This window comes from Dendrobium catenatum, unplaced genomic scaffold (assembly GCF_001605985.2).
Source record: "Dendrobium catenatum unplaced genomic scaffold, ASM160598v2 fragScaff_scaffold_665, whole genome shotgun sequence".
Taxonomy (NCBI): domain Eukaryota; kingdom Viridiplantae; phylum Streptophyta; class Magnoliopsida; order Asparagales; family Orchidaceae; genus Dendrobium; species Dendrobium catenatum.
Genome location: NW_021319127.1, coordinates 3,120,447 through 3,147,152, shown reverse-complemented (window position 1 = coordinate 3,147,152; position 26,706 = coordinate 3,120,447). Strand labels below are relative to the sequence as shown.

At 36.8% G+C, this 26,706-nt stretch overlaps 1 protein-coding gene and 1 long non-coding RNA gene across 2 annotated transcripts; both read left to right on the top strand.

Moving 5' to 3' along the window:
- Positions 1-1,237: 1,237 nt before the first annotated feature.
- LOC110092146 (phytochrome A1) lies at positions 1,238-22,677 on the top strand. The gene is made up of 4 exons (XM_020816554.2): positions 1,238-4,643; positions 4,769-5,585; positions 13,079-13,369; positions 22,331-22,677. The coding sequence occupies exons 1-4, from the start codon at positions 2,585-2,587 to the stop codon at positions 22,548-22,550; spliced, it is 3,387 nt and encodes a 1,128-aa protein (XP_020672213.1). The 5' UTR covers positions 1,238-2,584; the 3' UTR covers positions 22,551-22,677.
- A 1,677-nt stretch (positions 22,678-24,354) lies between these two features.
- LOC114579836 lies at positions 24,355-26,263 on the top strand. Its single transcript, XR_003701043.1, has 3 exons — positions 24,355-24,476; positions 24,554-24,968; positions 26,177-26,263. It is a non-coding gene; the product is annotated as an uncharacterized LOC114579836 (long non-coding RNA).
- Positions 26,264-26,706: the final 443 nt, after the last annotated feature.

Genomic DNA, 26,706 nt, shown 5'->3' with positions numbered 1-26,706 from the left:
TTAAATATTTAAAAGCATCATTTATGTAGGTCTTTGAATGCTTATGTTTTAATACTAAAATATTTGACTCTATTATTTGAGCTATTTTAATTTGGTTTATTTTTATTTTTAGCTATCATAATTAGTTGGATTAAAACTTCTTCGAGTGCAACTTTCTTATTGGTTTAACTTTCAGATTGCAACTATAATTTCTATTTAGTCATTATTTTTTTCATGCTCTCAATGATTTTTTTTCCTATGAATCTACTCTTTACAATAGCTTTCTAAAAAATTATTCTCCATAATAATTTTATAATAACTTTTATAAAAATGTAGTTATCCCAAACGCTATACAATAATATTAAAAAAAATTTAAAATTTTAATTGAAACAATTTTCTCCTTGTTTTTGTTGTCATATTACTATTTAAAAAAAAAATTAATGAAAATTTATTTTTTACAACCTAAATAAATAAATTACGACCTATAAAATATTATGGCAGTCTCAACCATGAACTTTTATTTGGTCCGATCACCTGACGTAGCTCTACGTTTGAACGCCACTAAAATAGTGTCACGTGTTCTCACTATTCACCGCGCGGCCTGACAACCCCGACCCGGAACGAAGACGGGATTGCTATGTTCGCGTGTTGCAAGGTATTGCTCTGTATTTGCTCGGTATTGATCGATTTTGCTCGGCAATAACGAGAAATACCATTCTGTGAAGGTCAATACTGAGCTATACCGAGTAATACCGAGCAATTTTCTCGGTATTGCTCGGTATTTCTCGGTATTACTCGGTATTGGTCTTCACAGAACGATATTTTTCATTATTGTCAAGCAATACCTAGCAATACCGAGCAATACATAGCAATACCAAGCAATACAGAGCAATACACGAACATAGCAATCCCGGGTCAAGTCGTTGGGCTGCGCGGTATTGAGTAAGACAACGTGGCGACATGTTATTGGCGTCCGAACGTAGAGCTACGTCAGGTCACCTGACCTAATAATTGTTCCTCAACCATACCCTAAATCCTCGCTTTCTACCAAAAAATTTTCAAAATTGAATAAAATTAGCCGATCCAGTAGAATTGTAAACCGATGGCTTAATCGGCCCAAATTAATGAAAAATTGGTTGTCGAATTTTTTTCAAGAATCTAAAAGAAATTATCAACCTTTTATTCATTATAAAATTGTTGGTATTCTACTGAATCTTTTCGTATATTTCAGTTCAATAATTGTATCATTTGTTTATATTTAATGCCATCACATCTAATCGATTATTCCCATCGCTTGTAGAACAGCGACGAATATTCATTCCCTCGAAATCTGCGTCATCTTCTTGGCGCAATTTTTAATTGATTTCTGCTATCCACTTGCCATGGAGTTTGTCGGCCTTTTCTGCTCGGTTCTGTTGTTCCTCGTGCAGCAGACCGCCACCACGAGGCGCTTTCGCCCTTCACTGCTCCCGAAGATAATAAAATGGCTCCGCTTGATTCCATTGGGCTGTAAAGAAGAGAGAGATTATTTCAGATCGTTAAAGATCAGCCACACAGCTAAGTTTTCTGTTCTATCTCATAACAGTAAGACAGGATTAAACTTAAAGACAGTAATAAATGCAAAATCAATTACTTTTAGAAGTCCTATGCAGATTCTTGTAATGGAGTACGAGGCTTTTACTTGTAATGGTTAGATACATCTGCCTTTGAATGAGTCTGTTGTAGGAAGAAGGATCACTGATATGTTTACCTTCATCTTTGTAGAGAGAGAGAGAGAGGCTCCTAGCTTAGAAATTACTCTGATTACATAATGAAATGATTTTTGTAAATGATAAGTTTCTTTTAGGCTGTACGTGAGAAAGATGATTTTGAATCCGAAAAGGTCAGCCCTATACAATAAGTTTTATTCTATAATATCAGTAAAAATTAATCACAGCAATAAACACAAAATCAATTACACCTAGAATTCTTTATATTTTCCTTAGCAGAAGACGTCATCGCCTATTCAAAGTGTGGCTTGCAGTTATATTTCGTCAGCCACTCGCCGGTTTCAATCCTGGGAGAAGATGAGTTCCATATAGCTTTTGGTTTTACCGAAACTTATGTTTGATGGAGAGTTGGTAGTAGAATGAAGGAGGATTGAGTTGTGTGTGCATGTTTTTTTATTATTCTTACATGGGATTCCGGGTTTTGAAAAAGTTTTGTTTTGTTTTGTTTATTCCAGTTAGAGCTGACACGTTGCGTTTCTTGTCCTTTTATGAACTTTGGAGTTGAAAGTATTCCTTTGGTTGTAGAGACTGCTGTTTAAATTTGATTTGTGATTGATTCTACAGCCTCTTTGTACCGAAAATTTAAAGACTTGAAGGCTTTTCTTCTCCTTAAACCTTTTCTTTGTTGCTGTCAGAGATTTGAAGGTTGCAAAGTATGCCTTTCTATCCTTTGGTAAATTAGGATATCTTTATAGTGGAGATTACGCTTGCTTTTGCTCTTCTTAGACATATTTAGCTGGTTATCAGGGGTGCTTGAGCCCCTCCCTACTTGACTTTGAGAGACAAATAGTTTGTGTTCAGTCTTGGAAGGAATTTTCTCCTTTAATTAAAAGAAAATGAGAGAAAGAATGTCCTCCTCAAGTCCTTCACAGTTTTGTTCCAGCTCTAGCAGAAGCAAGCACAGTTCTAGAATTACAGCTCAAACCAATGTCGATGTGAAGCTAGATGCTGATTTTGAAACTATGGGCACTTTCTTTGACTATTTTCAGTCTGTCAGGCCTCCACCTGACAAAGGAAAGTCTCAGAAGGAGACAGCTTACCTGCAGGGCATCCAAAAGGGGAAGCTAATCCAGCCATTTGGTTGTTTGCTGGCTCTTGATGAGAAAACCTTCAAAATTATCGCTTTCTCTGAGAATGCTCCTGAGATGCTCACCATGATAAGCCATGCAGTTCCTAGTGTTGGTGATCACCCAGCGCTTGGCATAGGCACTGATGTGAGGAGCCTCTTCACTCCCCCTGGCACTGCAGCACTTCGGAAAGCATTAGGCTTTGCAGAGGTTTCTCTGTTGAATCCAATTCTTGTTCACTGCAAGACATCTGGTAGGCCATTCTATGCAATTGTACATAGGGTTACTGGTTGTTTGGTTGTAGATTTTGAGCCTGTGAAGCCTAATGATGAGCCCACGTCTGCTGCTGGGGCTTTGCAGTCCTACAAGCTTGCTGCTAAAGCAATCGCCAGACTTCAGTCTTTACCTGATGGGAGCATGAAGAAGCTTTGCAACACTGTGGTTGAAGAGGTGTTCGAGCTGACAGGGTATGACAGGGTAATGACTTACAAGTTCCATGAAGATGATCATGGAGAAGTTTATGCAGAGATCACGAAGCCAGGCATGGAATCATATTTGGGGTTGCATTATCCGGCTACTGATATACCTCAGGCTGCAAGGTTTCTCTTTATGAAGAATAAGGTTCGAATGATATGTGACTGCCGAGCAAAACATGTAAAGATATATCAAGGTGAGATGCTTCCATTTGATATCAGTTTTTGTGGCAGTACCCTCCGGGCACCTCACAGTTGCCATCTGCAGTATATGGAGAATATGAATTCAATAGCATCTCTGGTCATGGCAGTGATAGTGAATGAAGGAGAAGATGATGACGATGATGAGACTGGGCAGAATCATCAGCAGCAGCAGAAGAGTAAGAGGCTTTGGGGTCTTGTGGTTTGCCATAATGAGACTCGAAGGTTTGTTCCATTTCCATTAAGATATGCCTGTGAATTTTTAATGCAAGTCTTTGCTATACATGTGAACAAAGAGTTTGAGCTGGAGAAACGGGTAAGGGAAAAGAACATCCTAAGAACCCAAACAATGTTGTGTGATATGCTGCTCAGAGAATCATTTCCTCTAGGAATTATCACAAAGACTCCTAACATTATGGATTTGGTCAAATGTGACGGGGCCGCAATTATTTACCAAAACAAGGTCTGGCGGCTGGGGATTACTCCAAGCGAGTCTCAGATTAGTAACATTGCTTATTGGCTCGATGAATGTCACATGGATTCTACGGGGTTGAGTACAGATAGCCTGCATGAAGCTGGGTATCCTGGCGCTTTGTCTCTTGGCGATATGGTTTGTGGAATGGCTGCAGCTAGAATTACTTCTAATGACACACTTTTCTGGTTTCGTTCACCCACAGCTACTGACATTAGATGGGCAGGTGCTAAGCATGACCCAGATGGTGTGGATGATGAGAGGATGATGCATCCAAGATCCTCATTCAAGGCATTTCTTGATGCTGTTAAGATGAAGAGCCAGTCATGGAGTGACCATGAGATGGATGCCATTCACTCCCTGCAGCTTATACTTAGAGGGACATTTAATGGCATTGAAAGTAAAATCAAGAAGTTAACAATTGATTCTCAGATGAATGATCTTAAAGTTGATGGAATGCTCGAGCTTCAAGTAGTTACTAATGAAATAGTTCGTTTGATTGAGACAGCAAATGTGCCCATTCTGGCAGTGGATATTGATGGTCTCATAAATGGATGGAATATGAAAATTGCTGAATTAACTGGCCTTTCGGTTGATGAAGCCATCGGGAAGCATTTGCTTACTCTTGCCGAGGATTCTTCTGTTGATGCAATGAAGAAGATTCTTCTTTTAGCATTGCAAGGTATGTTCATGTGTTTTTCTCTTGTAGTCTTTGCATTCCATAGCTTTCCTCTTCAGAGTTCATCTTAAAACTGATAAAAGCGGATCAATATGTAATTTTTTTCCTCCTTTCTTGTTCTTGGTCAGGAAAGGAGGAGCAAAATGTTGAATTTCATTTAAAAACTTTTGGTCTTCCAAAAGATGATGGTCCAATTATTCTGGTTGTGAATGCTTGCACTAGTCGGGACATCCATGATAATGTCATTGGAGTATGCTTTGTGGCTCAAGATGTTACTGAGCTTAAGATGATTATGGATAAGTTTACAAGAATTGAAGGAGACTACAAGGCCATAGTGCAGAACCCCAGCCCACTTATTCCTCCTATCTTTGGTGCAGACGAGTTTGGCTGGTGTTCCGAGTGGAACTTGGCTATGGCTAATCTTTCAGGATGGAAGAGAGATGAAGTAATTGACAAAATGCTCTTGGGAGAGGTATTTGGGATTAATATGGCTTGTTGCCGAATGAAGAACCAAGATTTATTTGTCAATCTTTGCGTTTTAATAAACAATGCAATGATTGATCAAGAGAAAGAAGAGTCCTCTTTTAGTTTCATTAATCGTAGTGGGAGACATGTAGAGTGTTTGCTGTCTGTGAGCAAAAAAGTTGATGCAGAGGGTAACACCACTGGAGTATTTTGCTTTCTCCATGCTGCTAGCCATGAACTCCAGCAAGAAATGCAAATTCAGAAGCTAACACAGCAAGCAACAATAAAGAGATTGAAGGCTTTAGCATATATAAGGAATGAAATTAGAAATCCTCTCTCTGGTATTATGTATTCATGGAAAATGCTAGAGGGGACCAATTTGGGTGAAGAGCGAATGCTACTCTTGCGCACTGGAGCAAAGTGTCACTATCAGTTGAACAGGATCCTTGATGATTTGGACCTAGAGAACATAATGGACAGGTGTTGGTTTTACAATAAACTGATTGTAGGATTAGGGGTTTTTTTTCTTAGTGTGCTGCTGGACCTGACGTGGGACTAATTTTGGGTTGAAGTGGTGGAGTTTGGAATTAAAAAACAAAAATATATGAAAAAGAGGTCCTGGGCCCCACCTGATTGTGATGGTGTGACTTAGGGACGTTTGTTGTGGTTTTTTTGGCCTTTGTGACATTCAAGCGATGATATTTGCCATCATGATAGTTAAGGGTTATTGCAGTAGTGTTGTAGGAGCACTATAGCAATTTTTTAGTTATTTACTTTATGATATTTTTTATTTCTATTAATAACATGATAGAAGATGATCATTGGATGAATTTTAGGAGATTATTTGAGGTTTTACTAATTGAGAAGAAATACCTAAATTTGAAGTAAATATTTTGCGATTCCATTTGTGATCTTCTTAGGATATATGTTGTTTAAGAATGAATTAGTTGTTGATTCAGATAAGTTTAAAGTAATTAATGATTGTCAAAACCTACTAGTATATATATTTAGAATAGGGGTGTCAATTCAGGTTAGCGAGTCAGGTTTGAGTTTAATCTTAAATTGATACAACCCAAATAAGCTCGACTCAAATCCGACCCATTTATCATAAAGGATAAAATATTTGGCTCAAACATGATTAACCTAAGCCCGACTGGTTTTGACCCATTTATCATATTGGTTATACTATCGTCAGATCAAAATGACCCTTTTAACACAAATTTGGCCCATTTAATCCAAAAAATAATTTGCTTAATCTGGTCCTGACCCGTTTAACCTAAACCCAAATGATAATTAGATCAATTTCATATTTTCAAGTCAAAATAGACCCGACTCAAAAATTAACTTTCCTTTCCATGTTAAGCATATGAATCTATGACATTTGTTTTTCCTTATTTAACACATACATCTGTGGCTCCTTTTATTTCTTATTCAGTAATCCTAAGGCTACCAATTTTGCTAAGCCTTTGATACTTTCAACACTCCTCAAGCTAGCAATAGAGATCTACCCTTCTAAATATGTTGGCGAGTTGACTTCTAGTTAGAATATACGGAGTGCAAATCAATTCATTTTCTAATTTTTGTCTTATGAAATTCCTATCAACTTTCACATGTTCAATTCGATCATGTTGTATTGGATTATGGACAATATTGATGGTAGACTTATTTTCATAATATATCCATATAGGTTTTTGATAGGACTTGAGGATCAAAACAACATAGCAATATAAAAAACAACAACTCACTCAAAGTAGATCCAGAAATAACACAAAGAGAGCTGTTTGTACTAATTTTCAAACAAAGCAAGACACAGTACAAGTTGATTCACTATTCGTGAGGTGAATCGTCTCTCTCACAATTCCTAGCAGCTACGAGTAACCAAAAACCTCACAAAAACTGATGCAGAAATTCCAAACATAACATAGAAAATCCCAACCCACCATAATCTCCCCCCTTAAACAGCTCAAAATCCCCCTAATAAATGCCCCTTACATCTTTCCTAATGAGTCCCCTCCTTTCAAAGAAGTTTCCTCCCAAAGCCTCTTCTCCTATAGGTGATAAAAGAGGTCATGGGCCCCACCTGGTCAGTTGGACTGCTGCTGCGAGTTGTATCAATTTTTTCATTTTATTTTAAAATCTTCTAGCATAATTTTAATCCATAGGAGTTCACGGACATCTTAAGTGATTGGTTTGAATTTAGATTCAACATTTGATCTCTAGACAACATGTTAGTTCTTACCTCTCCATGTTACTAGATTTTCTCCTAGTGGTGTGCAATATCCTAAAGTGAATCTCTTATCCATTAGTGATCTCATGCCAACATCAATATGACTTTCAAGTTGTAGGATTTTATGTTTTTTATAGAAAATTTAACCTTCAAAATTTGATTTTAGATATCGAAGAACTAATTTGCAAACTGGTTAAAGGTAAGATTTCTTTGGTTTATATAGAAATTGACTTATGAGATTTATTGTAAAAGTTATGTTAAGAAGGGTGTGGGATAGTTTAATTTCTCAAACAATATTTCATATTGTTTGATATTGTTTAATGTCGATTTCTTTTCATTCTTCATCCGTGTCCAATTTATAACCTGATTTAATTAGAGTTTCATATTGCTTTCAACCAGTTATTTTAAAATTTTCCAAAATATTTATGACATACTTTTGTTGAAAGATAAACTTTCCTTTTCTAATTGAGCCACATTTATAACCAAGAAGTATTTTGAGCTTGCCGAGTTCTTTGATTTCAATCTCTGTAGCGAACTTGTTCTTGAGTATTCTTTTTATTGTTGTTGTTGTTGTATCTTATCTAAAAAATATCATCAATATGCACAATAAGTATTGAAATTTTTTGGTCATTAGAATGTTATATCTCATTTCAAATATGGCCTTCGTAAATATGTTGTCTTATGGATTGCTTAAAATCATATAATGTATTTTTTAATCTATGCACCTATTTTCTATGAAGGATCCGTTGAATCATAGTGGATTATCCATATTGACTTTTTCTGCATGCCTATGTAAAAAAGTATTTTTCACATCATATTATTACATGATAATCTAATGTTAGCAACCTGATAAATTGGGATATGAATTGTATTTATTTTAAGAATAGGAGAAATATTTTCTTGGTAGTCTATCTCATAGGTTTGAGTGTATTATTTTGCTACTAACCTTCCTTTACACCATATCAAGTTTCTATCAGTTTTGTATTTTAAATTTCTTTCCTTTTGGTAACTCAATGATTTTTAGGTGTAATTTTTTCTAGGTTTGTAGCCTTTGAAATTCTATTTTGATAGGGCAATTCAAAATTTTCATTTATAATGATTGACTCTTTTGTAAGTAGTTGAAAAACCAGACATGATTAGGATATGAAAGAAAGAAATGGAAAAGGAAAGTTAGGAAAGAGAATCCTAATTTTGCTTTGATGTGATATGGAAAAGAGGATTCATGTCGGGTAGGTCTACTATGGAAGCTTTACATTTATTAAGAGGTTTGATGGAGAAGTTTGGAGAGAATAAAAAGGTTCTACATGTGATATTTATTGATTTAGAGAAAACATATGATAAAGTTCCAAGAGAAGTGTTTTCAAGAGTTCTAGAAAAGAAAAGAGTTAATAATGCTTATACTCAAGTCATTAAAGATATGTATGTTGGAGCTGTTACTTGTGTTCAGTTGAATTATATCAAGTATCAGCTTTAAGCCCATATCTTTTTGCTTTATGCATAAATCTTCTTAATAGACATTTACAAGAGGATGTACTCTAGTGTATGCTTTTTGCTGATAACATTCTTCTTGTTGATAAGATTATAGAGGGAGTTGAAAGAAAATTTGAATTATGGATGTCAACCTTAGAGTCTACAGGTTATTATTTCAGACTTTTAGTAGACCTAAAATTGACTACATGGTGTGTAAATGTGTAATTTTAGTAGTAATAGATTTAGTGGAGGGATTGTGACTTTGGGCGATCAAGTAATTCATAAGTGTTGCAACTAAAAAAAATTGATGCGACCAAAATTTAGCAAATAGCAAAATTAAACGTCTTCATAACAAACATAAAACATAAAATCAACACAACACCTTACCACTATATATACAGTTTAGAGAAGAAAGATACAAGTGAGGTGGGTATCATGGTTAGAAGGAGGAGGTAGAAGTCTTGAGACAAAATATAAGAGAGAAAAGGATAGAAGACTAGCTCGTAAGCTAGAAAAAACCCTAAGGTTTTATTCTAAAAAACCAGCACATTTCCTCCTCTTTTAAAATAACCACAAAATATTCTTATAAATAGAAAAGAAAAGGAGGCCAAAAGCCATGCTCAGCCGCCCACTATAGCCAACCAAAAGGGGAAGAAAAAATAGCATTAAAGGCACGAATGTACCCCCACCCGAATAGTCACAGTAAGGGAACTAGGACAGCCAAGGAGCAAGAACCAAACAGCCAGCAAGGGGAGCTGGGAAAGCAGGGAGCAGGGAACTAGGAAAGCAGGGAGCAGGAACCGAACAACCCAGCAAGGGAAACCAGGAAAGCATGGAGCAGGAGCAGAAATCGAACATCTCAGCAAAGGAAACTGGGAAAGCAGGGAGCAGGAACCGAACAGCCCAAAGCAGCCACCCCCCACGCCCCCCCCCCTCACAAAATTATCCTAGCTTACATCAATTCTCCCCTGGTTGAGAGTTTTCATCCCCAGATGAGATGACTTCAGAATCTCTTTTACACATCGAATAATCCACATCCAGCTCATGTATTAAGACTGTATTCTTTCTTTGGATTTTTTCTCTTTCTTGCTTAAATTGGGCTGGAAGAAGTTTCTTTCTCTTCTCATATTTTTCTATAAACAAATTCATTTTCTCATGGATTTTGTATAGCTCATTCTGGATTGGATCTGTAGAACTTCCTTACAGCGGGATCCATCTGCTCTTTGGAATGATTTCTTCAAGATAACTTGGCCGATTTTTTTCCAACTTCAGATTCGACTTCTTCTTGAGTTGGATCCTCTATTTGTTGATGAGTTTCCATAATTTTTTTTTTGGAATTAGAAAGGAAGACACAAAACCTAAGGCTCTGATACCAAATTGATACACAAAAAAAAAAAACCGAGAAGCATACCAGGTATGCAAATAATCGCTTCCTTTCCAAATAACTTAAATATGACAAAACAAACTTAAAAAAGACACTACAACACCTTACAAATGTTTTAAAAAAAGAAAGATACAAGGAAGGGTTATCATGGAGGGAATAACAAGATTAGAAGTTCGAGACAAAGTTTAAGAAGAGAGGAAGGTAGAAGACAATAGCTTGCAAGCTATTCCAAACCCACGGGTTTCATGCTCCAAAAATCATCCATAATCTATCCTCTAAAATATCCACAAACAGCCTCGATAAATAGGAAAGAAAAGAAGGTCAAAAGTCATGCTCAGTCGCCCACTATAGCCAACCAAAGGGGAGGAAAAAACAGGATTAAAGGCACAGATGAACCCCCACCCGAATAACCACAACAAGGGATGGACTAGACCTGTCAATTTCGGGTCTCGGGTCGGGTTCGGGTTGAACCCGGAACTGACCCGGCATTAATCGGGTCAACCCTAACCCGACCCGTTTTTGAAAACGGGTCAGTTTTCTGGACCCGAACCCGACCCGGTTCGGGTTCGGGTCAACCCGAAACCACTTATTTCCGCCAAATCCCGCGCCTACATTCAAAAATTTTGCCAAATCACGCGTAGTAAGAGTACACGTTTTAAATACCTTGGGTCTATTGTTCAAAGTTGTCATGCCATAAGATCTTAAACTTAGCGTCGTAGCGCTCCAAAGGACAGTGCTGAAGCGCTCTAGTTTAAACAGAAATACAAAATTTCATTTTAAAATATATTTTCATATTTTGGGTTGTTACAAAAGTGAGGGTGAAATAGATGAGGATATTATTAGTAAAATTTAATTTGGATGGTTGAAGTGTAGGAATGCATCAGGCCTATTGTGTGATAGAAAAGTACCCGTCAAACTTAAAATAAAATTTTATAAGATGGTGGCGAGACTTGCAATGCTCTTATGACGCAGAATATTGGTCATTAAAAGAGAAGCATAAAATTAAGTTAAGGTTGCAGAGATGAGGATGCTCAGGTGGATAAATGGCTTTACTCTTAGAGATAGAATGCGAAATGAGTTTATATGTGAAAAGGTTGGAGTACCTCCAACAGCATATAAGATTAGAGAGAGTTGTCTTAGATAGTTTGGACACTAAAACATCGGCCTTCTGATGTTCTGGTTAGAGTAGATGTATTGCATTTGACCTATGCTAAGAAAGTTAGAGGTAGACCTAAGAAGACTTGACTAGAAAAAATATTAGAAATGTCCTTTTTTATTAAATTTAAGTGAGAATTTGACTCTTAACATGACACAATGGAGAAAAAAAGATTCATGTAGCTGACCCATGTAGTTAAATAAAGGCTTGATGTTGTTGTTATCATATGGAAAAGAGGGAATGGCTAGAAAGGTTGCTTGTTTGGTGCCCTAATGGGTATTTATGCACAAAAATGCCCATAAAATACTTGGAAACTACAAATTACAATGAATTTAAAAATTAAAATTGTTATCCAAAACTTCTTATTGTGGGCTCCGAAAGTTGAGCTTTTAAGGCCCCGGGCTCTCCGCATTTATTCGGGGAGAGTTTTAATGGTTGAAATTCTTGAGAGTTTATTTTTGTTTTGATGATTGCTGGTGATTTGATCGATAAGGGTTTTAGTGTCCAAGAAAGTTTGTATTTTATTTTTCAAGCTTTAGGTTAGATTATTTGATTGGAATAATTTTAGTCTCATTTTAGTTTAGGTTAATTGTCATAAAATTTTGAGGAGGTTATGTTGAACTTTACTAGATCTTTATGTTACTTTGAACATTAAGTTCAATTCCTCATAGTCAAGATTTTTCAATGCAGGCAAATTGATGAGGGATTGCTGTTCGGTTGATCTAAATTGTTGTTGGGTGGAAGCAGTGGAATTTGAAATTATTCAAAATATCCTAAAAAGATGGTGGTTTGAATTGGGAACATCAGCTATAGGGATTATTGTGGCGGAATTTCTTCATCTGACCTTAGGTCTCGATGTTGATATTGAGACTTGGACTTAGTTGCTTTGAAAGTTTCAAATTAATTTAATAATGGATTGGTTGATTTGGGGTTTTAAAATTAAATTGGGATTATTCAACTATAAATTAAGATTAACTCTATGCCAATATCTGCTAACCTAGGCTATAAGAAGTTTATAAATAGTGGTTTAAGTTATGTAAGTCATAATTTTCAATTTTAATAAAATTTCTTTTTTCAGTTTTACCCTGTGTTTTTTAGTTGAATGTATGATTCTTTTAAGTGCGGTATAAGTGTAGTTACATAATTTCAAAAGAGGTCCTCTCCTTATAACATAATGAGGTATTGTTTTTATTTACTTTGATAATTTCATTCTTTGTTAATTTCTTTTTAATATAATTTTTTATTGATTAATTTAGTGCCCTCTTTTGGTCAAAAAGGGTTACATCAGAAATTTAATTTGGTGTGTATTAATTCGTTTGCTTCTTGGTTTATTTGCTTACAAATTTTTACTGAAATTGTTAAATATTTATAACTACTTCATTATCAATTGGGCTTATACTGAACGATTGTCTATTTTAATGGAAAGTAACTCGTTGGTATAATATGTAACTCGTGACATGTGAATCTACTATTTTCTTTTACATGAAAACATGCCAAAAATTATATTAGTTGCATTAAAAAATGTAACCCTAAGTTGTCTTGCATCATAACTTATTGCAGAAAATCTTATATTAGATGCTTATGAAGTTTTTCAAACTCCCTTCTGTCAAATTAGTAAATCTCTTTAAGTTTTTGGTTTTTTATCAGTGCATTTACTTCTATGAACTTATCTATATATTTTTGTTTTACTTGCATAAAATCTTGTGAACTTTATTCCATTGTTTATGTACTTGTAGCTGTTTGGAGTTGGAAATGAATGAGTTTACTCTGAAAGATGTGGTGGTTACTGCAGTAAGCCAAGTGATGCTTCCAAGCATGGGGAAGGGAATAAAATTAGTCTCTGACTTACCTGAAGACTTAGAAAATGAATTTGTCTATGGGGACAGTCTGAGGCTTCAGCAAATCCTTGCTGATTTCTTGCTTGTGTGTGTGAAGCATTCCCCTGGTGGAGGGCAAATTGAGATAACGGCTGGACTAATGAAAGATAAGTTGGGTGAATCTCTTCAGCTTATTAACATGGAAATCAGGTGTTTGTTCTCATTGATGCAATCGTTTTTACAAAAAAAAAAATATAATTGCTTATTCTTTTGGTCGTTTTTGATGGTGCATGAATTTATTGTCGTTGCTATGTCTGAAGTTAATAATGTTGACTAAGGTAGAATGGATTTCTATTTCTTTTCTTGTGTAATGAAATACAGCGACTGGAACCTTGGTGGGCGGTTGATCTAATCTTAGCATAATTGTTGATACCAGTGCAAAGTCTGCAATTTATATTCGGGCTCATTTGGTCTCTTGTAGATTGAAATATGTTTTGAAACATTCTGATTTTATTTTGACTTGAATTTGAAATTATAAAATTTGTTTGACTTAGTTTCAAGATTATTTGTTGAGCTCAAGTGAATGGTACTTTCCAGCCATACCCTGCCAGTAGATTTAACCTTAATGACTTCTTAAAACATGCTTTCTAACTTCAAGCAACCGAATGGTGGCTTACTGAACTTTCAGTGGGATGAAGGGATTTTCTTAAGTGGATGTTAATTGTTCCAACTGATAATAGTTCTTGAGCTATAGTGACATGATCTTGTTTAGGGTGGGAGTTTGATAGGAAGTGAATGCAGAATTTGTGAAATCCCTTGGTTGAAATTTAATTTCAACAAAACCAGAAATTGACAACAAGAGAAAATAAGAAGAAGAACTCACAAGAACATATATTATTGAAGTAGCTATGAAAGAAAGACAAGATACAATTGAATCTTCAATTGGAGAGGAAGATCCCCCTCTTCCAAATCCCTAGTCGCCAGCTAGAGCCCTCTCAACCTTGGTAAACTAAATTTAGCCAAACATAACCTAACCTAGGGTAAACACCTACTTAAAGTATACAATAATTTAGCAAATCTCCAAACAACCCTCCCATACTAATTTTCCCTCCTAGCCACCCCCCTCTACTATTCAAATTTTTCCTTGGGCCCCACCCAAGGGGGTGGGCATTCATTCCAGGCGGGCTTTGTTCCACCTGGTGTAAACCCTAGCTGGTCTAGGGTGGACCGACCTAGCATTGACTGGTCCAGGAGGGACCGGTCCATCAATACCCCCTCCCAAAAACCCACCTTGTCCTCAAGTTGGAAAGCCGGAAACTGCTGCTTCACCCTCTCGTATGGCTCCCACGTGGCATCATAATCTTGTATGTTCTTCCACTTTTTTAGCCCTTTCTCGATCCCTCAGTCTCCCCGTCGTACCCCTTCTAGCTCCAATAGTTTCAAAATCACCTCCAAATCCTCTATCAGTGTCACGAGTAATTTTGAACTGGATTCATGATCACCAATAGCTCTCCTCAATTGTGACATGTGGAACATTAAGTGTATAGTAGCGGTCGGGGGTAACTTCAATCAATAAGCCACTACTCCAATACTCTCAAGTATCTCATAGGGGCCAAAGTATCTCAGGTCCAGCTTCTCATTCCTCTTATTTGTTATCAAATTTTGTCTGTAGGAATGAAGCTTTCAAGTATACATTATCACTTATCTCAAACCGCATGTCCTTCTTGTGCCCATCTGCCTGCTTTATCATGATCTGCTGAGCCCTCAATAAATGTCTTTTTAATTCTGCTAACACCCTTTCCCTCTCCTCCAAATACTACTCCAACGATGAGGCTAGTGTATTACTCTGCCCAAAATGCACCAAGTGAAGTGAGTCTTTCCCATACAACACTTTGAAATGGGTCATCCATGACGTCGAATTATATGGAGTGTTGCACTAATACTCCGCCCAAGCCATCCATTTGGCCCACAGCCAAGGCATATCCGAAACAAAATTTCGCATATAAGTCTCTAGGCTCCTATTTACCACCTTTGTTTGTCTGTCAGCTTGGGAGTGGTAAGCGGTGCTCCTCTTCAATAATGTCCCCTGCATCCTGAATAACTCTCTCCAAAAATGACTGAGAAACACTTTATCTCGGTCGAACACTATAGATTCTAGTATCCCATGCAATCCGGTCACCTCCTTGATAAATATTGTTGCCACTGTCACAGCTATATATGAATGTCATAGGAGAATAAAATAAGCATGATTGCTCAATCTATCCACCACCATCAAAATCACTATAAAACCCTCAGACCTGGGTATCCCATCTATGAAATTCATGATGACCTCCTCCTACACTCTGTCCGGAAGAGCCAGAGATTGTAGTAGCCCTCCTGGAGCCTGAACATATATTTGGTCCTCTGGTACACCTCACATCTAGCCACAATACAACTCCGCCGCCAACCTCCTTTACATCTTTTGCACCCCTGAATGATCCCGACAGCACTACCGTGGAACTCCTGCAGAAGGTAAGGAATATGGAGCGAGGTCTATGGCAACACAAATCTCCCCTTTAATAGCAGTCTCTCCCCCTTTTGGGAATAGTCAGGGTGGCTACTCTCATCCCTCAGTAAATATGCCCTAATCCCACTCAACTCCTCATTCTGATCACTTTTTTCCTTAATATCCCCCCCAATCTAATATCAGTAACATCGAAATGTCTAGCCCTGCCTATAATGGATCTCTTCCATGCGTCTAAACAAGACATCAACCTCCTTATTCTCTAGCCTTGCCTATAATGGATCTCAAAATCATATCCCAAGAGCTTCAATAACCACCTTTGATGCTCCTCAGTCACCATTCTTTGCCCTAAGAGGTACTTCAAGCTCCTCTGGTCTATCCTGAAGATGAAGTGTTAGCCCAGTAGGTAAAGCTGCCACTTATGAATAGGGGTGTAAACGAGTTGAGTCAAGGTTTGGCTCTTATCGAGCTCGGCTTGTTTGATGGAAAGCGAGCTCGATCTCGAGCTCGAGCTCATCTCACTGTAAACGAGCTCGAGCTCGCTCGCTCTCGAGGCATGGGCGGAATTTTTTAAATTTAGGTGGGATTTTTAAAATTTATGCGGGATTTTTAAAACTTAAGCGAGATTTTTAAAACTTAGTCAAAATTTATAAAAAAAATTGAAATGTTTAGCATTTAAATAAAACTTAGGTGATTTTTATTAATTTTGTTAATATTTAAATTTAATAAATAAAATTAAATTATTTTTAAAAATATTAATATTTATTCGAGTTGGCTCGCAAGCTCAAGAGCCGAGCTGGCTCAAGCTCGAACTTGATTCAAACTCGAGCTCGAGCTCAACTCGTGAGCTCGATAATCTTGGCTCGCGAGCCCATAAACGAGTAGAGCTCGATCCGTCTTGCAAGCCGAATCGGCTCACTTACACCCCTACTTATGAATGACCATTAGCTTTCTCTCATAGGCTGACATCAACCTAGCCCTGGCTGTCAACACCTGGCTGAAGTAAGCTATGAGCTTCTAAGTTTGTATGAGCACTGCCCCCAATCCATACCTTGATGCATCAGTCTCTACCACTAAAATCTGGTAGGGCCAGGATTCGTATTGTGGTCATAACCTACTTCAGTCTCTCGAAGGCCTGGGTAGTTGCTTCTCTCCACAGAAAACTATCTTTCTTCAGCTGCTCCATCAATGGTCATGATTTAGTGTTGTATCCCCTCACAAACCTCCTGTAGTACCCGGTCAACCATAGGAAACCCTTCAGCTCCTTTAAAGTCTTAAGTAGTGACCATTTCAACATAACCTCAATCTTAGCTTGATTAGTGGCTAACCTCTTCTAAGACACCACGTGCCCCAAGTACTCTACAGTGAGTTGTGCAAAGAAACACTTCTTTAGGTTGGCCCGCAACTGATGCTCCTGTAACTAATACTATCTTCAAGTGCTCCAAATGCTCCTTATCCAACCTGTTGTATACTAGCATGTCATCAAAGAAGACCAATATAAATCTCTTGAGATATGGCTGGAACACTGCGTTTATGAGGGACTGGAATGTAGTAGATGCATTGGTGAGACAAAATGGCATCACCAAGAATTTGCAGTATCCTTCATGTGTCCTGAATGCAGTCTACAGAATATTTTCTTCTCTTATTCTGATCTGATGGTACACTCCTCTCTCATCCTGATCTGATAGTACATGGACTTCAGATCAATCTTCATGAACATCACCGTTTACAAAAACCATCAAGTAACTCATTGATTACTGGTATAGGAAACTTGTCTAGCACAATCTCCTTTTTTAGGGCTTGATAATCCACACAGAATCTTCATCTCTAATCCTTCTTCTTGACCAGTAAGACTGGGCTAGAAAAAGGACTCAACACTCAGCTTGATGATTCATGTCTCTAATATCTCTCGAATCAACTTCTCAATCTCATCCTTCTAGATATGAGGGTATTGGTAAGGTCTGACACTAATCAGTGAAACCCCCTCCCTCAAGGTGATGGCATGCTCCAGCTCCCTCAGTGGTGGCAACCCTCGAGGTGGTTGAAAGACCTCACTAAAATGCTGTATAAGCAGCTGTATTGAAAAAGAGTGTCTTCACTCCCCTTCAGGCTCTAAAACTCCATCGAAAATTCTCCCCCCACCTCTTGTATGCTCCTCACCATGTTTTTGATAGAAATCATGGCTTTGGATAACCCTGTATCACCACCCTCCTCCCTCCATCATCATTTCAATCATCAGTGCTCTCCAGTTGACCTTGGTGTCTCTTAAGGTTTGCAGTCATTTCATCCTCAGGATGACATCAGTGCTTCCTGACTTCAATCGAAGGAAGTTCTCCCTCACCTAGATCACCTGTATGGTCAAAATCATCCCTCTACACACGACCTAGTTAGAGATGAAATTGTGGGTAGCCCCACTGTCTATCAACACCACTACCTCCCTGTTTGTTATCTCTCCTCTCACTTTTATGATGTGATTTGGAGTGAATCTCACCACTAAGTTCAAGGAGACCTCCACTATATCTAAATGCAGTCCTCTTCTTCCTCCACCATTGCCTCACTCCCACCTCTCTCAGTTTCCTCGTCATCATAGACTGTGAGAACTTGAAGAGTTTAACCCTTATACATGTGCCTGATGTATACTTCTCATAACATATGAAACACAGTTCATTCGCCCTCTTCTCTTGTAACTCCGTCTCAGTAAGCTTCTTGATGTTTCCCTCATGTCTCCATTCTACAGTATTCTCCTTTAGGGTCTCCTTAAGAATACCCGGTGTCAGCCTCTTGGGTGCCAAAAAGGTGGTTGTCATGCCAATGCTTTCCCTTCTAAGCATGGCCCGACCAAAATTCAGTCTCTCCTGCTCCGTCAATCCATTGATGGCAAAGTACATTTTCACCCTGCAGATCCACCAATACATATCCTCTCACTCAAAATAGACATCTTCAGCTTCCTCACCCTCGGATCTCCTTTGTTCCTCCTATTTTCTCCATAACCTCACATTCCCTAAGGCGATGGTCTCCCAAGTGTCCTGATCATTCCTTCTACACTCGTACCCAAACCCTTCATCAAAATTCTCTCTCTTCCTTTCAAATTCAGCACCCCTTTTGTCATAGTCATCCCCGCTCCTTTCAAATTTAGCACCCCTTCGGTCGTACACAAAATCGTCACCCCTCTCCCCATACTCTCTTCCTGTATGCTCCCTAGGAATAGGCTCTAGAGGAGGGCTTCTCTCTTGTCTATCCACAATCTCCACCTCCGGATCTTTCCCTCTCCTTATCAGATTACGATTTCCCCCACTCCCTTGGCTGTCAGCGGCTCTCCTCACCTGCGATGACGCCTTTTTGGTTTGGACCTCGAGCATCTTTTTCATCATCTCTTCCATGATGGCGAATGTCCCATTGATCTTCTCATGGATGACTAAAATTTGAGATTGGAAATCTGAAAATTTTTCTTTGGAATCAATTTTTAATTGTCCGATCTCTCTTTTCAATACTTCTATCTTTCTTCCTTCCATAGGTACCCGGATCTACGCTCTGATACCAATTTGATAGGAAGTGGATACAAAATTTGTGAAATCCCTTGGCTGAAATTTAATTTCAGCCAAATAAAAAATTGGCGACAAAAGAAAATAGGAAGAACTCACAAGAACAATTTGTTTGAAATAGCTATGAAAGAAATATAAGATATAATTGGAGAGGAAGATCCCTCTCTCCCAAATCCCTAGCCACTAGCTAGAGTCCTCTTAACCTTGGTAAAACTAAATTCAGCCAAATATAACACAATCCTAACCCTAGGATAAATAACCTACTTAAACTATATGAGTTAATTTTAGCAAATTCCAAATATCCCATCCCCCCCCCCCCCCCCCCCGCAACACCACAATTCAAATTTTTGTCCTGGGAGGCATTCATTCCGGGCGGGCTCTGTTTTGCTTGGTGCATACCCTGGCCGGTTCAAGATGGACCAGTCAAGCAGTAACCATGAGGAACAGATCCATCAGAGTTGAGCAGTGGAAAGTGCTTAAAGATCCCATGGACCATCCTAGTTAGGCAATCCTATTTGTTCTACAACTATTCCAAAGTTATGTGATCATTAGACAGTTCATTGTGCAAGGACTTTTCTGTCTTCATGATGCTACATCATCTGACTCTTTGTCTTGGTCATTGTCCCCGCTCACCTTATCTTAGAGTACATTGGATCCAATATGATCTGTGAAAAGATGTCAAAGATCCTATTAGAGATATGGATCAAGCCTAGAGAGCAGAAACAATGAGCAAGAAGCTAGGCTTTGATGATTCTCGTGGCGAAAATTCTATAAAAGAATATTGAATTTTTTTGACAGAGAAATTGAGTCAAACTGAGTTGTTGAGAAGTGGTTTTAAGAGAAAGAGAGAGATTCAAGAGAATCTTAGAATAATCTTATAATGACCTTAGATGCGACTGAGTTTTTGCTCAAGGTTCAAGATTGCATGCGCCTGCACTTGACCATTGACCTCCTGTTAATAGGTGAGGGTCAACTTCAATATTATATGATTGGCTACATAATGCGATTACACATAAAATACATGAATTGAAATCATTGTAGCTTGCTGTATGATGGGTGAGTTTGTCTGATAGTTGACTTCTAGTCAGGAACTTTGTGTAAGTTCCAGATTGCGGACAAGAACCATTAGCAAGTTTGTTACTCTGGCCCAAGAGGGGACGACTATTATTCCTAAACTGGACCGGTTTGGGTTTACCACCGCCGGCCCGAGCAAGGAGAGAGAGGGGAGTCGGCCACTCCCTTGGACCCCACCAGGGGTGCAAACGAGTCGAGTCGAGCTCGAGTCAGGGGGTGTTTGAGTCGAGCTTGACTTTCAAAGACCAAGCTCGAGCTCGAGTCGAGCTCAAAATCCGAGCTCGAGCTCGACTCGTCTTATTGTCGAGCAGCTCGTCAAGCTTTGCTGTCGAGCTCCGCTGTCGAGATTGAAATCCATCACTGGTTGTAGCGTCCGTCCTCCCGAGGCTCCTCGTCGTCGTCGCATCTACCGTCGAGATCGTCGTACCGAGCGGTCTGAGCGTAATCGTGGACATCTTGAGGTTTGTATGTTGTTGAGATCGCTCGCCTTCGCGTCTGTCGTCGAGTACATCATCTCGAACTTGTCCCGTCGCATTTGCCATCGGGGTCGTCGTCGAGCTCAAAAAATTCCCGCTGTCGAGATCGTCGTCGAGCTCGTTCTATTGTCTGCCGTCAAGATCTTCGTCGAGCTCAGAATTTTTCGCTATTGAGATCGTCGTTGAGCTCGTCCCGTCGTCTGCCATCGAGATCAACGTCAAGCTTAAAATTTTCTGCTTTTGAGATAGTCGTCGAGCTCGTCCCACCGTCTGTCGTCGAGATCATCATCGAGCTCAAAATTTTATACTTTTGAGATCGTCGTCGAGCTCGTCCCACTGTCTGCCGTCGAGCTCGTCCCACTATCAAAGTTCTCCTGCCAAGAACCCATAGTCAGATCGCAAGGACTATGGGCAAGCAGCTAAGCCCCTTGGGCGAATACCATTGGGGAATAGGTGAGTTTGTGAGTTCTTCAGGTGAGCTTAATCTCTCGCTATTTATGGCAGAGTTAAGGTTATTCTTGGGTGACTAGGCTTTACATGATTTCATGCTTTGTGACTTCCAATCTTTAGACCGTTCAAGCTAGTTCACAATCTTTAACGTGTTGAATCTAGTTTAGGTTCTCATAATTGCTTGACTGACCTAACTCAGACAAATATGATGTGCAGTTCAGATTCAGTTTGAACTGAATGGTTAGGATGTTATTTTGGTGGAGCTTCAAGTGTTTTTTTATTGTAACTTTCTTGCAGTACGAGCTAATTTTCTTTAAAATCTTTCTGACCCTCCTGATAAAGGCTTCACTACAATATTGCCAACTGATATATGATCTTTTCTAAATGATTGGAACTAAGACTATTAAATCTAAGGGTTTGAGTTGCGTAAAAGAACATGTTGTTTCAAGGTCGCAAATACGCACCCGTAAACCATCTGAATTAAAAGAACTAAAGATTAAAATTTGCCAAATAACTTTTCCTACAATTAGAACATGATAAAACTGTCTTAGTAAAATCTTGAATTAAGAAATTAAAGAGTTAGATTAAACTATTTAATTGTAATAATACAAACAGCCAGCTAATTAATGGGATAAATCTTTGTTCACTAAATAATGCACCAAGATGATCCAGTGATTCTTGCTTCTAATCATGGAAAACAATACCAATAGGATTTGACTAAATGGACAAGAGTTACTTGCTAACAACAATAAGAGCAAATTCCTTTCACCAAATTCTAGCACTGTCTAGTTCTGCTGCAGGTAGGTAGACCTCCTAGTTAGAACTAAAAACATGTATCATAAGCTATATTAGTTCTATAGAAATATTTCACAGCATTTTATAGAAAACTAGCACTAAATTGAAATATCATTAATAACAACTCCTAACCATCTAATAAAACTTATCAATTTACAGAATGTTAATGTAGAAATATTAATAGTTTACTTAGGCTTCGTTTGGAATGATTTTCTTATCGCTTAATGAAGCAACTTTTTTAAAGTGTGTATAGAAATATCTCAGTGATCTTCTTTAAAGTGTATATAGATAGGCTTCGTTCTGAAGCTAATGGTTTTTGCTTCTGGCTCAGGATAATCCATGAGGGAAATATAGTGCCGCAGGAATTAATTTCTCAAATGTTTGGAAGCAAGGAAGAGTCTCAAGAAGAGGGTATGAGTCTGCTAGTTTGCAGAAAGCTTCTGAAGCTCATGAATGGAGATGTGCGTTATCTGAGGGAGGAAAACAAGGCAGCCTTCATCCTCTCTGCAGAGCTGGCTTCTGCTTCCAAAGCAAATGCAGGAAAATCTTGATTTGATGACTCAGGTTTCATTTGAGACAAGCTTTTTTGCTTCTTAAAGCAGCTTTCTCATACAAAAATTAAAAATTTTTGTACTAAAAAACTACTTTAAGAAGCAGTGAGAAAGCCGTCCCAAACTAAGGCTTCGTTTGAGACGACTTTCTTGTTGCTTCTTAAAGCAACTTTCTAGTATAAAAATTTTAATTTTTGTACTAAAAAGTTGCTTTAAGAAGTAACAAAAAAGACGTCACAAACGAAGCCTAAGTCTCAGCTAGTTCCAATCCTTGTGTAGTTCTTTAAGGAAATATGCCTCAACTGTTCAGCTTTCTTGGGTGCAGCTGCGTATGTTCTCTCCTATTTGGCTATTTTCTTCATTGTTGATGAACTTTTGTCTGGATACAGTTTAAATAAATTTCCACATTTGCGTTCTTGTAGAGGCGGCTGTATTGTTTTAAATTAATGTGCAGTAAAAAAAATGTTTTTTTAATGATTATATGGAAATTGAGATTTTTTTTTGTCAGAATCAAATTTATCTCCTAACTTTGTCTTAATGATCAAAATATTCTTAAACTATGTAAAATTTTCAAATTTATCTCTTTACTCTTTAAATATGAATCAAATTAGTTTTTTTTTAATAATTTAGATTCTTATTTAATGGGTCAAAGAATTAAAATGAGATTTTTAAATAGTCGGATTATTTTGACCCTTAGTAAAAAGTCAAGGATCAACTTTATCTTTTATCTCTTTTTAATTTTATTTTTATTTTCTTATGTTTGGATAAAAGAAAAAAATACTTATAAATTTATAAAACCTGTATGTTAAAATTGAAAAACTTGGAATTTCACATCCTTTGTTTGCTTATATATGATTTCAATGGTAATCAATTCAAAAGTTTGTAATCGAATAAATATTTTTATAAATTTCTTTAATTGTTTATAATTGAATTGACTAAGGTTTAGGTTTTGTTTGGGACTACTTTTTTATTGGTTTTTAAAATAGCATTTTATTTAAAAAATTAAAATTTTTATACTATAAAGTTGTTTTAAAAGTAGTAAGAAAGCCGTCCTAAATAAAGCCTTAATCTGAGATGATTTTTTTACTACTTCTTAAAATAATTTTCTCAGTGCAAATATTTGAATTTTTTATTAAAAATTTATTTTAAGTAGTAAAGAAACTGTTTCAAACGAAGTCTTAATGTGATCGAATCTTACTAAAAGTAAAACTACAAAATAAAAATTAAAAGGATTTTGATTGCTTGATTTTTGCATATTTATTATTATTATTAATGTCATTGTTGTTGTTGTTGATTTTTTTTTTATTTAATTTAATGCTCAAGATGATTAAGTTGAGCATTTGTTTATTATTTTCTAATTGATTTTCATTATATACTATTAGAATTAGATATATATTTTTTCAATTTAATTTGAATTTTTATGAATTTTATATTTAATAGAAATCTGATCATTATCATTTTTAGATTTATTTCTCCTTATTTTATTATAATATTTTCGTTTGTGCCTAATTAAGAAAATTTTACTCTACTATTAATTAAAGTTAACAAAATTTTTGATGTGACATTAAGTTAGATTTAAAATCATCACAGCGCCTATTTACATAGAAAATTTATAAAATAATTCTCAAATTAGTTTAATATCAGAGTATTATGTATTAATATTGCTTTAAATTAATATTTTTAATTATATAAAATTGATTAAAAATAATATTTTGTAATATAATTATGATATAAAATTGATTTAAATTTAATTTCTTTGAATTAATTTTAAGGTGCTAAATTACAATATATATATATACAACATTTGAGAGCGATAGAGGATACAGAGGGAAAGCACTCTGGTCATCGCACAGCTAGGGTTGCTGGCTCGCCGCCGTTCCGAGCGTACATACCGACTCCTGCTTACATTTTATGCTTCTTCTCTTGGTAAGATTCTCGTCTACATCTAGAGTTCTTCTTCGTATAATGCGGATTAAGAAGTTTTAGGGCCTGTTTGGATGCAGGATTTAGGTCAGATTTAGGCAGGATTTGAGCTAAATAGTAAATCCTGCCAAACGCCAAAAAATACAAAGTTAAATCTCACGGTAAGTCTAATCTCTACTTCACGGCATTTTCGCCATTTTGCCCTAAATCCCGGATTTCGTAAATCTGACCGAAGCCAAAGGGGAGAAATATCGTTGCCTTCGCGGCAAGCTCCCGGCGCGACTTCCGATCCGAAAGGAACAACGCTGTAGGAGGAGGCATAGAAGTTTGACTCTTTCAGAACTCTACTTCACGCGAAGCAGAACAACAACTAATAAATGCAGAAGAGGAAAAGCAAACCCTAGACAAGCAATGGCAAGCGACTCGTTCGAAGCTCTACCCCAGGCGAAGAGGGAAGCTCTACCTTAGGCGAACGGCAACAAAGAAACCGAAGAGGTAAAGCCAGTTCGCCTCCATGAGGACCATGACGATTCGATTAATTCTTAATTTCTTAACTCTGCATTAATTTAATTAGCTTAATTGATATAATTTAAAATATAAATATTTAATTAGATGATTAGTAGTGTAAATATTAATTAAATAATTAGTTATTAATGGAATGTTTAATCAATTAATTTGATAATTATGAGAATAATTAGTAATTTAATTTTATTAAAATAATATAAAAATTAATGAAATAATAAGTGTAAATGGTAATTAATGAGTAATTATTTTAAATTATAATTAAATAATTTATTAGATAGTTATAATTAGCATTGATATACTTATTAAAATATCACCTTAATAAGTTATTAATAAAATATTTATTAAAATAACATTCTAATTATAGGATTTATAATTATAATTTTTGTGTTAATTAAAATTAGAATTATTAACAAATATTATACCAATTAAGTTTTTAAATCTTGAATAGCGTTGTCAAATAGTTTTATAGGATTTTTCAAGATTTAATATATTTCTTAACAAACAATTCTGAGGAGTTAACCCTCTCAAGATATAGTAAATCCAGATTTAGAGAATTTAAGAAATTCTACTTAAATTAAATCCTACCTGCATCTCCTTAGTTTCATGACTGGAATGTTGGCTTCGGAAATTTGACTACTGTGTAAGAGCTAGGATTGCGACCATAAGCGGCTGTTTGCTGCCTATCTTAGGCAGGATTTTAACAAGATTTAGCTCAAATCCTGACGACCAGATTTTTGGGGACTTCAAATCCTAATATTTTGATAAATCTTATGTCAGTCCAGTTGTTGATTAAATTTAGGATTTTTCAAATCCCACCATAACACCATTCACAAAATTTAACGGATTTTAGGATTTTACTGTCACAAATCTTAAATCCTGAAATAAATGGCCAAACGATCTTCTAGGATTTAACAATTATCCGCGAAGCAGTTTTCAAGTTTCCAAATTTACTATATCTGAATTTACAAGATTTACTAAACCAAGCTATAATTCAATGAAGTTTGTTCTTTTGTTTGATTTCTTGGTTAAAATTTTATCCGAGTTCTTGCATCTTACTGTTCCAACTTCATATAGTTTCTAGGGTTTCTTTTTGATGTATTCCTTCTTCTTGGTAACGTATTATCCTTTGTTTCTTATGCTTAATTAACATAATCTAACTGCAACTCTGATGGCTGAAGAGATGCTCCGACAAAATCACATCTTTGGTGTATGCGTGGAGTGCTGGTTAAGGTTTAGAAGATTGGCTATTATAAGGGTGAACTACTGAACTACTGATCTATATTATTGTTCAGTGCTGTATAGTAATAATATTGAAAGCCCTTGTAATTCTTCCAGAGCATTGCAAACGCAAGAAACAATGTTTGGTTGGTTGCAATATTACCCAAAACATCTACTTGTATTTACGACCTCTGCTTCCGCATTTATAATTAATGTTTGTTGACTAGCCTCCAATTGAACTATCACACACTTCATCATCTAAAATATTGGTCGACACATAACCACTGCTAACAAGATAGCAACAAATAATATTAGCTGAAACTATCGTAGTGTAAGGCTTGTGTTAATCTACATTTAAGACCATCCAAGGGGGTTGTTATTTGAACTTGAATGGCATGATTTCTTCCATTCATGTAGGAGTGAGTGAAATCATCTATAATACTTAGCTTGCCACCAAAAACAAGCATCGATCATGAGTTTTCTGCTCATC

What these genes read in the sequence shown, in the direction of transcription:
- LOC110092146 (XM_020816554.2), top strand. Translation starts at nt 2,585, where the DNA reads ATGAGAGAAAGAATGTCCTCCTCAAGTCCTTCACAGTTTTGTTCCAGC. An exon ending in CTAGAGAACATAATGGACAG is followed by an intron (nt 5,586 to 13,078) that starts GTGTTGGTTTTA and finishes ATGTACTTGTAG; the next exon opens with CTGTTTGGAGTTGGAAATGA. An exon ending in CTTATTAACATGGAAATCAG is followed by an intron (nt 13,370 to 22,330) that starts GTGTTTGTTCTC and finishes CTTCTGGCTCAG; the next exon opens with GATAATCCATGAGGGAAATA.